Consider the following 18558-nt stretch of genomic DNA (forward strand, 5'->3'; position numbering starts at 1 on the left):
TCCTGTCCTGACTGATAAATAGTCTGTATTTTTGCCTGGCTGGTATACATTTTAATAATCTCCTGCCACTTGACTGCACTCCCATGCATTCTACCTTTCTGCTGCTGGCTGGTCGTTGTCTTCTCCTTGAAGTGTGAGAACCTAGCATAATACTGTACTATGGATTGTGGAGCATCCGATAGCCAAAACATGTCTGGCATCAGCATTTCAGAGAGGAGCAGCAGACAGCTAGGCATATTTGGGACGAGCCTTGGGATACTTGCCCTAAATAGGGGACACACCAGCAAATGCAACTGCATGAGGAACATACCTGCACCCAGGACCAGCACTTAAGAGGGGAAAATAAGGCTGAATGCTTGCCTGCTCAAATTGGAGGAGACAAAATGGGGGGTGTCTGCCTGGGATGGAAAGGTGAGTAAATGGGTGTTAAATTGTGGGGTCTGCATTGGGGAAGCGCATAGTTAGGGTTCTGGAGAAGAGTGTCTCTGCTGTGAGGAGGGTGGTTGCAGATAATTGCAATGGGAAGCAGGCATTTCTGCTATCACCTGTGCTTTAAGCATACCATCCTGCTCTCTGTCCAAGCCAGGTGACTCCAGGCAGTGTTTCAAATATTTCCATTGTGTTCAGCAAATTTGGGAGTAATGGTCTAGTAGGTAATGGGACTCATGTGACCTGTTTGATTTCCACCTCAGCTGTAGACTTTCTAGTGTGACTTAGGGCAGGTCTACACTAGAAGCTCTACATCGGCACAGCTACATAAATGCAACTGCGCCGCTATCGTGCGCCTGGTGGAGACACTGTATGCTGTCGGGAAAGCGCTCTCCCATCAGCATAATTTCTCCACCTCCATGAGAGGCGGAAGCTATGTTGGCAGGAGAGCATCTCCTGCTGACATAGCTCTGGTGTGGACAGCGCTTTGGTCGCTGTAACTTGCATTGCTCGGGGGAGAGTGTCTTTTTCACACCCCTGAGCGATGTAAGTTAGATAGACTTCAGTGGTAGTGTGGACCTGCCTTTGGACTCAGATTTTTTAAAGGTATTTAGGCAGTGTTGGAATGCCTAACTGATTTAGGAACCTACATCTAATTTTCAAAACGATTTAGGCACTTAGGATCTGGGCCTTAACCTACTCTGGGCCTCATTTCCCCATCTGTAAAATGGGGATAACAGCACTTCAGTACGTAATAGGGATGTTGAGGATATAATCCATTACTTATTGTGAGACATTCAATACTGAGGTGATGAGAGCCATATAAGTAGCACAGAGAGATATCTTTCAAAGGATACTTACACATTGATTATGAAAATCCACAGTGATATTTTCTAGCCTGCATATCGCTTCAGGGAGGGTGACAAAACATTTTTTTCTTCAATTTCTTTGTGTTTTGATTCATTAAAAAATTAGGAAGTACTTCATTTGCACCTGGCATGTTTTTCCTTAACTGCTAGGAAACTTGATTTGCTTCCCCCCTTGTCCTCTCTCCCCCTCCTTTTTTACTTTTCAATATAAGGGTGAGTATGCAGCACTGGGGACTGTCATAGCTGATAGACAGTCACTCTTGCTGACTTCAGTGTTTCAGAAGCTTTGTTTTAACAGGGCAGACACCTGATCTCCTGTTTAGAAAATCAGCACTGGAACTTGCTGACGAAAAATAATTGACATCAGATAAATCCATTTCTGGTTTTGGTTTTGCTTTTTGCCACTGGAGTGCTACAGTTCTGTGAGTGTCATGAAACAGAAGTAGCTCCTCTAATTCATGGCAGTGAAGATGTTTGGTGTTTGAAAAGACCCATCAATGCTATATTTTACATGTAGAAAGACTACTTCCAGTAGAGAGAGAAGGCGGGTAAAGTAGCATCTTTTATTGGACTAATTTTGTTGGTCCAATAAAAGATATAACTTCACCCACCTTGTCTCTAATATCTTGGGATCAACACAGCGACAGCAACACTGCATACAGCTCCCAGAAGATCATTTGGAAGTTCCCTCATTCTGCAATGACAGTTCAGCTAAGCATGAGAGTTCTTATTCCAGTAACACCGTTTACTTCAAACTCATTTTTATTTAAAAATGGAATATTTTCCACATTTTTCTTCAACAACGTTTAAATCTAAGCAAAGGTGGCACTGTATGGCGCAGATTGTCAACTGTTGTAAACCTTCATCATCGCTCCATTAGAACTGTGACCCTTTACATCATCTGAGGATTTGTCCCTATCTGTATAATACTGTACTAATGGAGATAAAACCTTACGGTATGGGTAAATGGTTTCAGGACTTGCCACTATTCAGCATTTTGATTAACCTTTCTAAGGCCTTCCTGAGTGATTGCCTCATTTAATAATTTCCTGTGTATGTTAGAGTGACAGGATTTTTAGTTTTTTCAAAATAAAGTCCACAGTTACAGGGTACTTTGGAGTAGCTATATAGTTGATGGGGATTTCTGTATAATAATCTGGAGGATATTTTTGGGTAGAGTTACAAATTCCCCCTGCTGTTAACGATTTAATATTGCGACAGTTTTGTTTACCCTGTTGACTGGAATGGCATTGACCTCAGAAAAGGAAAGGAGAAGGAAGTTCTGTTTTCTTCACTGCTTCCTATTCCCCATGAGGAACGCCGCTGTAGCATCAGGGTTAAAAAATGTTGGCTTTGCTTATATGGGGCAATAGTGCAAAATGATGCATAACTTTCCTCTGTATACTTCAGAAGAAGTCTGTTTTTGTCTCGGACTGAGTTTTTTATTGAAAAAATACCTTCCCATCTGCAGAGCTTATTTAAGATTATTTTGGTTTAATATACCAGGTTGTTCCGAGGAAATCTCAGAAAGGATTGAGACTTAATACTTAAGTTTACCCAAGCAGGCCTTGTGTCTAGATTAGGTTATAATTGTCTTCTATGCATTTACTTGAATCTTTTACTAATCACTCAGAATAATACTCGTTCGTTCTCTGTGGGTATGGGGTTGCAACTCCAACAACTTTAAAAAATAAATAAATAAACAGCCTGTGACTCTGATCTGACTGGTTTGTAAGATGTACCGGCACACAGTGACTGATAAGGATTCAGAGATCACTATCAACCTCTTAATAAATGTGGTATTCACTGGCATCATCTAAAACAGTGGGTTTCAAATTTTTTTCCTGGGGACCCAATTGAAGAAAATTGTTGATGCTCGCAACCCAATGGAGCTGGGAATGAGGGGTTCAGGGTGTGGGAGGGAGCTCAGGGCTGGGGCAGAGGGTTGGGGTGTGGGAGGGGGTCAGGGCTCTGGGCTTGGGGGTGCAGGCTCTGGGCAGGGGCCGGGGATGAGGGGTTTGGAGTGCAGGAAGGGCTTCTGGGTTGGGGGAGCTCAGGGCTGGGGCAGGGGTTTGGGGTGTGGGATCTGGGCTGGGGACAAGAATGAGCGGTTTGGGGTGCAGGAGGGGTCTCCGGGTTTGGGGGAGCTCAGGGCTGGGGCAGGGGATTGGGACACGGGCTTACCTCGGGCAGCTCCTGGTCAGGGGTGCAGCAGGACTGCAAAGGCAGATTTTGTGCCTCTCCTGGCACTGTGGACCGCACACCCACAGGCGCACCCTCCTCTCCCCAGTTCCCATTGGCCGGTTCCCAGAAACTGGCCAATGGGAGTGCGGAGCCAGCGCTTGGGGCGGGGGCAGCGTGCGGAGCCCCATGGCCCTCCTGTCTAGAAGCCAGACCCGCTGCTGGCCACTTCCAGGGTGCAGCAAGGTGTCAGAAAAGGTAAGCACTAGCCTGCCTTAGCTGGCAGCACCGCCAACGGGACTTCTAACATCCAGTCGGCAGTGCTGACCAGAGCAAGGCAACCTAGTGCTTTACATGCCGCGACCTAGTACTGGGTCGCGACCCACAGTTTGAAAAGCACTGATCTAAAATATATTAGCAGCGGAGCCTAGGCACTGTCATGAACCTTTCCATCTTAATAAGTGGAATTTCACTTATAGCGATCACAATTCAAAACTTCATCATTACCATGGCATTTGCAGTACTATTACTATGATACTCCATGTTCTCTAAGTAAACTAAGTATGGGAAATGCGGAAATGACTGGGTGAGGTTCTGTGGCCTGTGTTATTCAGGAGGTCAGACTAGGTTATCACAGTTTGACCTTAAAATGTGTGAATGCTGCCATTGGTTAGTTAGTTGGTTCATGATAATGATCAAGTTGCAACAGTTACGGAGTAAGCAGTGTTCTTCACAGTTCACTTGCACTTTGCACTTACCACAGCTGATTTGGGAGTAAAGAAGAGAGACATATAGAGTCATGATAAAATATCTTCTCTTGGTTTGCCCAGAAATTTATCCCCTTTTCTCAATTAAGCAAACACAGTGAGATGAAAGAGGATTTCATTAGCTCAACCCTCGTCTGGATAAATAATAAAGTGAAAGTAAATTGCAGTCCAGTTCCTAGTTCACATTGCACAAACCACCATCACAGTGGGCACTAACTGGCATCCTTTGGGCAATCTAAGCTGAAAGGACAAAAATTAGTCTCTGCCGGATCTACTTCTTACTGACCATTAACCTCAGGAGGAAGATGAGGGATGGAGATGTTGTGATTTTCTCAGTGCCATCCAGCAAGTGGGTGGGTGGCAGTCAGAAACTGAAGCCAGATTTCCTGTCTCTCTCTCTCTCTCTCTCTTCCATAATGCAAAAGCAGTGCTGATTTTAAACAATAAATAAATACAGGAATTAAATCACCCTGGCTGTTACCATGCCTTTTACATCTTACTTTTACCCCTTGTAAAATAATGGAACAAATAATATGAGAAAAATGAGTAGATATCTAGAGGGTAGTGCACACATGAGCAATGAGCATCTCATCAGACAAACCTGGTGACCTATGAAAATATAGTTGGCATCTATAAGTGTACAAAATAGGTGGGGGGGATGGCTTTTTTTAAAAATAGAAATGCAAAATTCATCGACCAAAGAAATCCAGTCAATGTAATAGATTTAGACTGTTGTAAATTATTTTTATCCTGAGTCCTGTGATATTTTGTTTAAAAATAAATTGCAGTTGCTCTGAATAGCAATAGCAGCATGTGGATTGGGATTCATTGTGGGAGCTGTCAGCTGGGATACTGCAGAGATTGGTGCTAGGTTTGGTCTTATTTGATAGCTTCGTTAATAAAGTGAATAAACAGCACACGAATGAAATTCTCAAATTATGCTAAGATGGAAGAGTTGCAAACACCAGTCAGGAAGCAGACCTGATGCAAGGGGACATAAAAAAATTGGAAACATTAGCAAAAAAAATTACGAAATGAGTGTTAATTGAAAAAATGGCAACTGATTCAAATTTGATTATATATGTTTCAGATTATTTCCCCCAATGGGAGAAAAATGTTGAGACACACGTGGATAGTAATGACCAGTTTGTAGTATTACATGGCTACAAAAAGTCCATTAAAATTTTGGGGTTTACACATGAACACATGATGTTAGTGATATAATAATAACCACTCTCAGTCTGGTCCTGGTGCTACAACACATGGAATGCTGCATTTGGTTTTGGATACATTACAAGAAAGATATTTATTACGTTGGAGAGAGAGTTCAGAGGAGAGCAGATGGTAATGGGAAATGGAAAAGACTGATTTATGTAAAAAAAGGTTTAAAAAGCTAAATATGTGTAATTTGGCTAAAAGAGTCTGTGTATTTGTGTATTTTCCCCCAAAGGTGTAGACATCACTAAGGATGTCTTTATTTAGTGTGGTGAAAATTATTTATTTTGAAATTATTTAGTGTGGTGCACAAATATATACTGGCCTAGTTTTATGAAAAATAACTGAATAGCTGGAAAAACTTCTGATTATGATAGATACACTGTAAAGCTGTAGCATAGTCTTCCAAGGAAAGAAGTGGAAAATCTATTACTTGGGAACTTCAAGACTACAAAATGTTAGACACCAAATTGTAGATTGCAGTGGCAGGGAGATTAACTGGATAGTGAATAGGTCTTTTTCTACGCCCAGTACCTGTGTATCAGGACAAGGTTGAGACATGTTGGCAGGGCAATATGTAGAAAGATTCACTCTCACTGCCCAATCTATGGAGAAATCTGTTTCTTAGAGAAAAAGTAGATTTCACTTTGTAAAACACTCAATCCAGACCTTTTTCACAAATACATAATTTACCCAAACAAGGAAATACTAAAATATTGCATAATGGGAGGGACGGAGAGGAAGAAGTGGCAGGAATAGAACTGCAGGTTCCCTCCTGTTTTTGCTATACATAAATTGATGGTTTTTATACTAGTGGTAATGGGTAAGACTATCCCATTTATGCATAGTATAACTTTCATTAACACAAAGGGCTATGTTTTCAAATGTGGGTACCTTTTTTTCACCTCCAAAAATTTACTTTCCATTTGTTGCCCAGGCAAAACCTATATTTGCATGAACGAATGAGTTTTTGAATGTGCAGAATAGATTATCCTGTGGTTAGTACTTGTTCATGCTTAATGCAAGCAAGTGTTCATTTTCATACACAAAAATAAGTTTTACACATGCAGTGGGTGCATGAACAAATATTATTGGTGTCATGTAGGTGACCTCATGTGAGAAGTTGGCCCAGTGTTTGGGTGAGCAGTAGATAGACAATCCTACCCTTAGCTCGTAGCCTTTTCACAAAATACATTGTTTTGGGTATGGCATGCATGATATCACATTGTTGTAAGCCATTATACATCTTGTTACCTTTTGAAGAAGTTTTTGTGTTCAGTGTTTGTTTCTAAAAACTAATTTATCAACAAATCTCAGCAAAGTTATAAGGTTGAGCCTGCTGATAAAAAAATTTCCTGCCAAAAATAATCCCCCTCACACACACACACAGGTCACATTCATGTTGCTCCTTGTCAATTTTACTCTTGGGAGAGACTCAAAGTTGACAGCCAAAGTGAAGGAGATAAAGGAGCAAAGGGTAAACGTGTCAAAAAATTCTCTATAATCCTTCATTTCTGGTAGATTATAAAGATGCTGAGAAATTCCTGATTTTTGTTTTTTTACTTGTTGTTATTTTGGAAGCTGTCAAAAGTAGAGCCAAGAGGCAGTAATTTAATCTGGGCCATCAGCAGACTAGAAATTCAACCCATCTGTCCTTCAGCTGTTCTCAGGGGTGGCTCTAGAGATTTGTTGCCTCAAACAAAGTGGGAAAAGTATATCCCTGAGTGTTCACAATAAAACAGTCACTATGGAATTCATTCATAATAGTTTCCCTTTTCTTCTCCCCCTGTACTCTCTGCTATATTTGTACTACAGTGTGTGGTGTTGTTTGCCTTCATTTTCGTTCTCTCTGGTTTTGTCAGCTTATGTCCTTTCCAATAGTTATCTGTGGGTCTGGGAGCTGCTTACCTGAGGCAGCTTTTTGTCCTGTTTAGTATTGGCTTGCTTACGATTGGTAAGGGCCCTACTGGGTCAGACCAAGGGTCCATCTAGCCCAATATCCTGTCTTCCAACTGACAGAGACCTCAGCCCCCTAGTGCCATGGCAAACACACCATTAAACATCATTTTTATCTCTTATTAAAGATACAGAAAAATAAGGGGGAAAACAGTTAAAACGTGAAATGTAAAATGTTAAGTAAGGCTTTCATTTCAACACCATCCCTTGTTCCCTCTCTCTGTAGCTGGAGTGAGTTTTTAGAAGGAACTTCCCCCTGTTCTCTCCCCCTCCATATTTGACAGTCTCTTTGATAGTAGAAAGATGGTAATAACTGTTCTTTTGGGGAAAAGAGAAGAAGTTAGTTGAGATGGGCTGGAGCTATAACTGTTGCTATTGTTAAAGTCCAATCCTGTTTCCTAAAAGACAAGACAAAAACATACACACACAATGGGAAAGAAAAGAACAGCAAAGAGAGAATATGCAGCCTCTGTTTCTAGTGTTGATTTTCACCTGAAGCCTGGAAAAACACGTGCACAGCACACAGTCTTATTAGCTACTCTGAAATCTGGCAAATTTGTACCAGCATCGATCTATTTAGGGCATTACATTTTGCTGCCTTTCTGATCTCAGGCTTTCAGCAGTGTTGCAAAATATACAGTCTTGGCAGCCTAATCCAGACTCTTATAGAAAGGCAAATAGGAGAGGGATAGGAAAAAGAAGAAATAAGGTGAGGAAGAAAATGGACACGTGGCAGGAGTGGCAAAGAAACAAAGTTTCACATCCCAGGTGATGTTTGGGATTTAGCCAAAGCCAGTTGAGGTGGCAGTGTCATCTGAGTCCTCTCTCTGGCCCCGTCTGGTCAGTACATCTCTCAGGATTATAACAGTGAAGGTCCAAGGCCCCAGGAGAAGGTGGGGGTAACAGCCATGATGATGAGACTTGCTCCTTCCCCTTCTCTTGTCTTTCAGTCAGCCAGAGCACCCCTATGTTTTGCCTCCACCTGTCTTTATTTCCTCATCCCCAAAGTGTCTTTTTAAGGACCCCAAAAGGAAGTGATGAGTAGAATAGCCCGCTTCCTCACTATTTTGTCCACCAATTAGATGTCATTTCCAACACACTGATTCTGAGTCACTGATTTCTGGTCCCACACTTCTCTTGTTTACTAGGCATGATTTTAACACAGACCTTGAATTATATCAGTAGGCTTTTTTGTTTGGATTAACCTAGTCTTTTTGTCTCCCTTTTGCACCCTTTCTCCACATTCATTGTTATAGGTTATTGTGACATTTTATGAACTTCAACTTACTTTTCATAGTTGAGCTCACAATTAGGGTAAATTTGAAGACCCAGTTATTACACCAGGCCCCTTTATTCTGGAATTTCCTCCCTCCTCTGGTCTGGGATAGCCCAGTATAGTCTACAAAAAAAAAAAATCCCACCTTTTCACCTGAGTTCTTTGAGAAGAGGGGGTTGAAGTTTGTGGGGCTGTGTCAGGGCTTTATTTCATTATGTATTTATTCATGTGTGTCTCTGATTATAATCTCTGTGATTTATAAGGGCATTCATTTGTAATTGTTTATTTATTATAAATTGGATTTTGGCCAAAATGTTCAAACCTGACTGCCAGAAGTAAGACTCCTAAAATTCCATAGTTAGGCACCTAAATATACATTTGGCCTTATTTTCAGAATTGCTAAGCATCTACAAATCCCACTGAAGCCAGTAGGAGCTGCAGAAACTCAATATCGTTGAAATTCATGACATTTATATTTAGAAACCTAAATATGGATTGAGGAGCCTAACTTTAGGCACCCTGATTTGAAATTTTTGACCACATGTATTTGTAAATGAATTTGTCTAGAATTTAAGCTAGGCACAAAAATAAAATAAATCTTATTTAGTCAGGAAAAGAGAAGACCGAAGGGGGACATGATAACAGTCTTTAAGTACGTAAATGGTTGTTATAATGACAAAGGTGATAAATTGTTGTCCTTATCCACTGAGGACAGGACAAGAAGCAATAGACTTAAATTGCAGTTGGGAAATTTAGATTAGACATTAGGAAAAACTTGCTTAGTGTCAGGGTAGTTAAACACTAGAACAAATTATCTACGGAGGTTGTGGAATCTCAATCATTGGAGGTTTTCAAGAGCAGGTTAAGCAAACACCTGTCAGTGACTATCTAGGTAATACTCAGCCCTGCAGGGGACTGGACTAGATGACCTATTGAGGACCCTTCTAGTCCTACATTTCTGTGATTCTATGAAACTGGCAAAATTAGATAGCAGCTGTGGCACTGCCCCTGTGATATGTCTTAAGAGCAAATAATTAAGCAATCAATTTGCAAACACCTAGAAGATAATAAGGTGATAAATAACAACATGGATTTGTCAAGAACAAATTGTGTCAAACCAACCCGATAGCTTTCTTTGACAGGGTAACAAGCCTTGTGGATGGGGGGAAATGGCAGATGTGGTATATCTTGACTTTAGTAAGCCTTTTGATAGTGTCTCATGTGACCTTCTCATAAACAAACTAGGAAAATACAACCTAGATGGAGCTACTATAAGGTGGGTGAAAAACTAGTTGGAAAATCGTTCCCAGAGAATAGTTATCAGTGGTTCACAGTCATGCTGGAAGGGCATAATGAGTGGGGTCCCGCAGGGATTGGTTCTGGGTCCAGTTCTGTTCAAATCTTCATCACTGATTTAGATAATGGTATAGAGCAGAGGTGGGCAAACTACGGCCTGCAGGCCGGATCCGGCCCATCAGGGCTTTGGATCCAGCCCGGGGGATTGCCACCCCTGTGGCACCCTGGGCCCCACACCGCTCCTGGAAGCAGCCAGCACCACGTCCCTGCGGCCCCTAGGGGAAGTGGGGCAAGGGGGCAGAGGGCTCTGTCCTCTGCCCTTGCCTGCAGGCACCGCTCCCCGCAGCTCCCATTGGCCGGGAACGGGGAACCGCAGCCAATGGGAGCTTCGGGGCAGGTACCCGCAGGTGAGGGCAGCGCGCGGAGCCCTCTGCTCCCCCTCCCCCAGGGGCCACAGGGACATGGTGCCAGCCACTTCTGGAAGCGGGGCAGGACCATGGCAGGCAGGGAGCCTGTCTTAGCCCCTCTGCGTGCCGCTGCCACCCTGGAGCGGCACCAGGCCAGATCCCGCACCCCAAACCCCTCCTGCACCTCAACCTGCTGCCCCGAGCCCCTGCCACACCCCAACCCCCTGCCCTGAGCCCCCTCGTACACCCCACACTCCTCCTGTGCCCAACCACTTGCCCTGAGCGCCTTCCTGCACACAGCACCCCTCCCACACCCCGCACTCCCTCCTGCACCCCAACTCCCTGTCCCAGCCCTACATTCATGGCCCTGCAGGCAATTTGCCCACCCAGATGTGGCCCTCAGGCCAGAAATTTTGCCCACCCCTGGCATAGAGAGTACCCTTACAAAGTTTGTGGACAATACCAAGCTGGGAGGGGTTACAAGTGCTTTGGAAGACAGGATTAAAATTCAAAATTATCTGGACAAACTGGAGAATTGATCTGAAGTAAATAGGATGAAATTCAATAAGGACAAATGCAAAGTACTCCACAAAGGAACAATCAGTTGCAACATACAGAATGGGAAATGACTGCCTAGGAAGGAGTACTGTGGAAAGGGATCTGGGAGTCATGGTGGATCACAAGCTGAATATGAGTCAACAGTGTCACACTGTTGAAGAAAAGCAAACACCACTCTGGGATGTATTAGCAGGAGTATTGTAAGCAAGACAGGAGAAGTAATTCTTCCGCTCTACTCTGCCATGATTAGGCCTCAGCTACAGTATTGTGTCCAGTTCTGGGCGCCACATTTCAGGAAAGATGTGGACAAATTGGAGAAAGTCCAGAGAAGAGCAACAAAAATGATTAAAGGTCTAGAAAACATGACCCCTATGAAGGAAGATTGAAAAAATTGGGTTTGTTTAGTCTGGAAAAGAGAAGACTGATAGAAGAGAGCATGATAACAGAAGAAGGGGACATGATAACAGTTTTCAAGTACATAAAAGGTTGTTACAAGGAGGAGGAAGAAAAATTGTTTTTCTTAATCTCTGAGGATAGGACAAGAAGCAATGGGCTTAAATTGCAGTGAGGGATGTTGAGGGTTGGACATTAGGAAAAACTTCCTAACTGTCAGAGTGGTTAAGCACTGGAATAAATTGCCTGCGGAGGTGGTGGAATCTCCATCATTGGAGATTTTTAAGAGCAGGTTAGACAAACACTTGTCAGGAATGGTCTGGATCAGTGGTTCTCAAAGCCTGTCTTCCGCTTGTTCAGGGAAAGCCCCTGGCGGGCCGGACCGGTTTGTTTACCTGCCGCGTCCGCTGGTTCGGCCGATCGCGGCTCCCACTGGCCGCGGTTCGCCGCTCCAGGCCAATGGGGGCTGCGGGAAGAGCCGCCAGCATGTCCCTTGGCCCGCACCACTTCCCGCAGCCCCCAGTGGCCTGGAGTGGTGAACCGCGGCCAGTGGGAGCCGCAATCGGCCGAACCTGCGGACGCAGCAGGTAAACAAACTGGTCCGGCCCGCCAGGGGCTTTCCCTGAACAAGCAGCGGTCCAGCTTTGAGAACCACTGGTCTAGATAATACTTAGTCCTGCCATGAGTGCAGGGGACTGGACTAGATGACCTCTCTAGGTCCCTTCCAGCTCTATGATTCTATGAGAGCTACATCTTGTGTTACCAAACCATGTTACAAGGGTGGTTTCACAGCTGGAAGGAAAACAGGCCAATGAAAATGAAGGCAAACTAAAAAAAAAAAGAATACACTATAGTAAACAAAGAGTGCAGAGGAAAAAGGGACAGAAGAGAAGGACTCACAGGGAATGGGTATCTCAGTGATTGATTGGTTGATTAGATGATTGATTTTTAAAGACATCCAGGGTGACAGAGGGAACAATTTTTGATGAAATTCATTGTAAATACAAAAAGTAAATATATGGCACAGCAACAGTTTAGGGACAGGAAGCAATCACCATTATATCCGTCTGTAGGGTGAACACAGAAAGACAGCATTAAATACCTGAGTTGGAATTGGGCCAGGATACCAGAGCCTGAAAAAATAAAAGCAACTCTATCATCCTGTGTGAAATAAAGACTGGAACATAAAGAAAAACCATCCACCCTTTGGAACTCCCTCCCCAACCTAAACAAGAGTACACCAGGTTTGTTTGCCTCTGCACATTTGGATGACACATATCCTCTACTCTGACTGCTCTGGTCCTAGGAGCAACAGGATGTTGAAATGTGTAAGAATTCTGCTTTCCAAAGCAGGATTGTTGTCAGTGTCAGCAGCCCCAGTCAGGAAGTGTGGAGGGATCATATGGCATGTATTGCAAATTAAGGCAACAGTTGGACCTAATTATTTAATCCTTGACAAAGCATTCCTTTATAATTAAAGGCACAAAATGTATTTAATACTTTACTTTCCCCTTTCTGGAGGAAATCTTGTCCGAAGTATCTTGCCATCATGACTGTTCCATCAAAACAACAAAGCTGTTCTTAGTAATACAGTTTAATTACAATTCAATCTCATCTTAAAACCTATATTTCTTTTCTGCTTTACCTATGCTCCTTTTTTTCTCCTTCTGCTACTACTTTTATAATTCTCTCTTATTTTCTATAATTGTTTTCTCCTATTTATATGGTTTAACTGTAACTCCAGTATATAATTCTGAACCTGAATTTTGTGGTATGTGTGCAATAAAGATCTCTGTAAAGTTAATTATTCTTCAGTAAAATATTTATAAAAAGTTTACTTTTCTAGACATCTGTTACACATACTAGATCAATATCTGCCTTCACTGATTCTTTTGTATTCTCTGCTAGGTACTTATTAAGAGTACATGGGTTGTCAGTGAAGGCAGAATTTGGTCTTGCGCTCTCAAAATGTGGGGTACTACTATGTTTCCACTATGTAACCTGATACATATGATTTTATTAATAGTTTCTAGAATGGATTAAAATACTAATGTGTTAATTTTTCCTGTGGATGAGTATAACCTTAAAGCTGTAGCTCTGAATGCTGCCTCTGTATCTGGTTATAGATGCAGATAGGTGCTTAGTGGGATTTTCAAATGCACATTGGCACTCTACCGCACTCCAGAATAAGACTTGTCAGTCTTGTAACTCAACTGTTCAGAGATAAGCTTAACTGGTAACTCTTTTCCTTACCAGCCAATACACTGAAGAGCTAAAATTTAGCTCTGGTTTCTTTAATTTTGAATGGTAGGAAATCACCATTTTCTTGTTAATAGAAGTGGACATTGTATCCTTTCCTATTTATTTTTCTGTTTCTAATTAAATATGAACACCGCTGAGAAGGACTTAGCTAGCAGTAGGGTTAAATAGCAAGGATGCACAAAAGAGAGCTTTTACACATTAGAGAGAGATTTTCATTTATTCAACATTCTTCATACAATAAGAATGATGATTAACCCCTTCCCAGTCAGAAATTCAGATTCCTAGGAAGTCCTGATAGAAAATGAAAGTTTTATTAAATCAGACTGAAAGAATATCTAAGGTCAAGGCTGCTGTGGGGGGAGGAGGAGGAGAAGAATGATGAGAGGGCAGAGCAAAAGGGGCAGTTTGCCCTTAGTCTCCCCCCCGCCCCCGACAGGGCCCTCAAAATAATGAAAGGTAGGAGCTGGATCAGGGATACCACTCCCACTAACAGTGGGACCAGAGCTCCAGGAGAGGCAGGACCAGGTGTGGCCTCCCAGCTGTCCGCAGGGCAGCTTTCCCCCATCCCCACAGGGAAGGTAGCAACCCTACAGGCCTGGGCCCTCCCCTCTTTTTAAACTCTTTTGTCTCAATGGTAATAATTTTTAGAAGGGTGAGGGCCTCAATTTAAGATTTTGCCCAGGGCCCCCAAAACCTCTGTGCGACCCTATCTAAGTTTGGGTGCATTTTGAGAGTCTTACAACAATAGCTGTGAAATAAAAACTGATGGACTTCACAATTTCTTCTCGCTTGTTTGGAATGGTAACTTTCTGAGGCTCAGACTGTTGAAAGAAGACAAAGGAGTGGTGATTTCAAACATGAATTTATAATTGTTCCTAAATGGTAGATGCTGCAAATGTTTGATTTTGTTTTAAAATAATTTTCAGCATTCTTGTGACTATATATTACCGCAGTGATCAAGGAACAAAGCTACCAGTATCAAACTTAAGTTAAGTAAACTCCTTAATGCCAATGTGTAAGGTGGCTGAAGATGTCAAACAAGTGCGTAGTCATGCTGTCTGATTCCGTTCTAATACCAATGAGCACACAAGCTCAAAGATTTAAGAAAAAGATATGTACTGCTATTCATCACAGGCTTTTTTTTGGATGTGATAGGGGCTGTGTAACTAATCAGAATGTGGTATGTTTCTTTCTTTCAGATTTACCACTGGATTATAGATTTACCCGATTTTCCTCAAATAGCTTGGAAACTGCTGGTTACTATCCGAAACCTCCGAGGGTATTACTATCAAATGGTGAGCTAGTGACTACAAAATAGATCATATCCCCCTTTTTCCTCACATACCCTTGTAGTCCTTAACTAACTGCTGTCAGATGCTAATTGGTGAAAATACCATGCAATGCTCCATAAAATCAAGTGATGAATTAAAAAATGGACCCACATGCAGACTTGTGTTTTACTATAGTACAACTGGAACAGAGGAGCACTGAGTACTTATCTATACATCTTCCTACCAAGCTACCTCTCAGAAGTGCATTGAAACTAATTCATCCCAAATTACATGCTAAATTCACACCATTTTGAAGGACACTGTCTACATTCCCTATTTAAGGCCACAGCAACTGCTACAGCAATTCGTGAGAGAGCTGATTGAGGAGGGCATAAAAATAGGACAACACACAGTATCAAATGCTGTTTATGATTATGTTTACAGTTAAAGTTATCTTATGTATAAGTTACATTTTATCTTTACATAAGTCCCCCCATTATCACAGTACCTGAGTGATATAATACAATCTGTAATACATTTATTGTGTCAACAGCCCTGGGAGGGAAGGCAGTGCTATTATCCCCATTTACAGATGGGGAACTGAGGCACAGCGAGACTAAGGTCCAAATTTTTAAGGTATTTAGGTATTGCTCTGCTCAGTGTTGCAAGCCTACATGATTTAACAGCCTAAGTTTTATTTTCAAAAGTGACTTAGGCACTCAGCCTAAATTCCATTGACTTTCAATGAGAATTAGTCTCCTAAGTCACTTAGGGCATGTCTACGCTGCAATTAGACACCTGCAGCTGCCCTGTACCAACTGATCAGGCTCTCGGGGCTCAGGCTAAAGACCTGTTTAATTGTAGTGCAGACATTCAGGCTCAGGCTGCAGTCCAAGCTCTGGGATCCTCCCACCTCACAGGGTCCCAGATCCCAGCCTCCAGCCCAAGGCTGAACACGTACACTGCAATTAAACAGCCCCTTAGTGTGAGCCTGAGTCAGCTTGCATGGGCCAGCAGTGGGTTTTTAATTGCAGTGTAGACATACCCTTTTGACCAGATTTTTAAAGGTATTTAAGCATCTAAAGATGCAGATAGCTGCCTAGTGGGATTTTCAAATGCACATTGGCACCTAACTCCCATTTATCTCAAAAGCAACCAGTACAGATTATACCAGTTCCCCTAATGAAATAAGCCTCCCCAGCAATAGGATTTTTTTGCTGGTATAACTGCATTTATACTAGAGGTTTTGCCAGTATAACTGTGTTGGTCATGGGTGTAATTTTTTTCATACTCCTAATGGACATAACATGCTGGCAAAACTTTTAAATGCAGGCCGGGTGCTAGGCTAGCCACTGGACCATCCATCTCAGTCCAGAGTAACTAGTTGATAAGAGTGAAGTTACTCCAAATTTACCCTGGTTTAATAGCCAGAATTTGGCCATTTATTTCAAAAGCAACATGTCTGACTATCTATAACTCCCAGGCACAAGGCAGTAGCAGAATATCAGATAAACTTCCTTAGAGGACTGGATGGCTATTTCAATTAGCAATAATCTTTCACTTCTAGACTTCCGGTTTGAAACAAACAACTGTTGTTGTTATCTTATGTCTGCCTGATGGTCTACATGAAATAAATTAGTAGCTTGACTCCAGTTCACTGCATGATCGCATTCCCACAGGGTAGGACAGTTCATATGCAGAAGTCAGAACACAAAAAGAAGCATTAAATCTTTGTTACACAAAAATCAGCCTGAACTATCTTGTTTCTATAACATAGAGACATTTGTTTTAAATTTACCTACTCCAGTGTACCCACAAGATACCTGCGCCTTTTCAGTTGGCTGTGTGCTTAGCACTGATGAGTTACCGCAAGTCATACCTATAAAGAAAAGAAACAAAAAAAGTTTAAAAAATACAGAAAACAAGAAATGTATCCCTTACAGGAAATATCGGTTATAACTAAAAGTGGGATAAGAGAGTTCTGGTCTCTAAAAGTGCCCTGCTGCTCCCTGTAACCTATAAGCTAAAAAGCTAGCAAGGCTGGGATTTTGCTAGCAAGGCTGGGAGTTTACTCGTTTCTCTTTAGCACCTAATAATCCCAGTAAAGGGAAGAACAATGATGTTCAGTCTTCTTCCCCCACTCCCCCGTCCCCCTCCAAGGGGTCAGATTTTCAGATGCTGTAAATTGGCATAGTTCCTTTGTGTTGAGAATCTGGCCCCAAGTCTACAAAATGTCTGTATTAAGTAGAGATGGACTCAAGCTAAAATCTCAGATTCAGAACTATGTGATTGTTTGAAATCCAAATCTGGATCCAGATACTGATTTTGCAAATGATTTCTAATTTTATGGGCCAAACCAATATCCTAGCACCTTCAAGCTTTCTATGTTCTGATTTGAATTTTGTTGCATGGTTCCCTGTCTTGGGTTTTAAGTGTATAGAGTTATAATCCTTAAAACAATCATTGGGTCTCAATGTCTCAACGGATAAGTAGTATCTCCTCATCTAGAAAATAGTATGTGCCAGATTCCAAACAACCTAAGTGTAGACTTCACCCTAAGAAACACAAACTTCTATGCAAATGTGGACTTGTTTAGAAAGAGAGGTAGTGGTGGCTAATGATGAAGACTGTCAACACCCATTCACCCTTGCCTCCTGCTGGAGACGAGCAGATGTACACAATAGCAGAAGCAGTGGTGAAACAACAGAGAGTTGCTGCTGAGTATGGCTTCAGCTGTGGTTACATGGAGAAAAGAGAGAGCACCATACTGCCTTCAAGGCTAATGGTCTGGGGATGGGAAGGAAAGACTCTGAGCAGATGAACCTTGGGAAGGACAAGGGAAGCTCTGGAGAATAGAGAATTCTTGAGAGAGTGATATGTGAGATGGAGAGAAGAGAGTCATGGGACCCAGTGTTTCTCTTCTATTGCAGGGGTTTTTTTTAACCCATAACTTGTCAAATTTCTGTGGAATCCAGTATGAAAGAATACTGCAGAATGTTCTTAAATGCAGTGTCCACATTACTGTCCTCAGTATCTGCAGGTGGACCCCAGGGTGATATGTTTTAATAGCTAATTAAAATTAATTAAAGTATCTGGTTGTATAAACTTGAAAGTAACAGCTTTGCTAAATAAAACCTCTGTCAACCTTTGTTTTGGTATAAACCATGTTCGTTTGAATTTTAAAATAAAGATAATTTATTTCTGAACAATTTTCTCAGAATTCACGGTACTTGATAACCTAGCAACAACAAAAGAAAGATGAAATCGTTAAAAAAAGTGCAAGTCAATTTAAATGCTACAACCCTAACATGGCACAAATTGTCATGCTCAAAATGAATATCTGGATGAGTCAGTGACCAAAGCCCAGTGGCCACCAATGCAAAATAATACCTAGGAGAAGTCAGTTTTAACTTCACAAATGGAACCCACTCATTATTGCTTATTGAATTAAGACTTGTTTCTGGAAACTGAAGTTTTATTGGAGAAAACCTTTCAAATCCCTAGTCACTAAAATGTATTCAGATAAACATTTTAGCTGGCTTGCTCCTCGTTTGTTTTTCCCCCACGTCCATTCCTGGGCACAACAGATTCTTTGGTTGTTGAGAGCTCCTGAGTTCCCCAGCTATAGAGTTTGCCCTGCAACTTGAGTGGGGAAGCATGCCCTAAGGAAGCAGCATC

At 42.1% G+C, this 18558-nt stretch overlaps 1 protein-coding gene across 2 annotated transcripts in view; it reads left to right on the forward strand.

Moving 5' to 3' along the window:
• The window catches only part of LOC141984847 (dermatan-sulfate epimerase-like), a 308715-nt gene that overhangs the window by 207767 nt on the left and 82390 nt on the right, over nt 1-18558 (forward strand). For both annotated transcript variants that reach the window (XM_074948285.1, XM_074948284.1), the window contains exon 12: nt 14809-14904. In XM_074948285.1, coding sequence (XP_074804386.1) covers nt 14809-14904 — 96 coding nt within the window. The remainder of the gene's footprint in view (nt 1-14808; nt 14905-18558) is intronic.

Source organism: Natator depressus, chromosome 3 (assembly GCF_965152275.1).
Source record: "Natator depressus isolate rNatDep1 chromosome 3, rNatDep2.hap1, whole genome shotgun sequence".
In the NCBI taxonomy this organism is placed as follows: Eukaryota; Metazoa; Chordata; order Testudines; family Cheloniidae; genus Natator; species Natator depressus.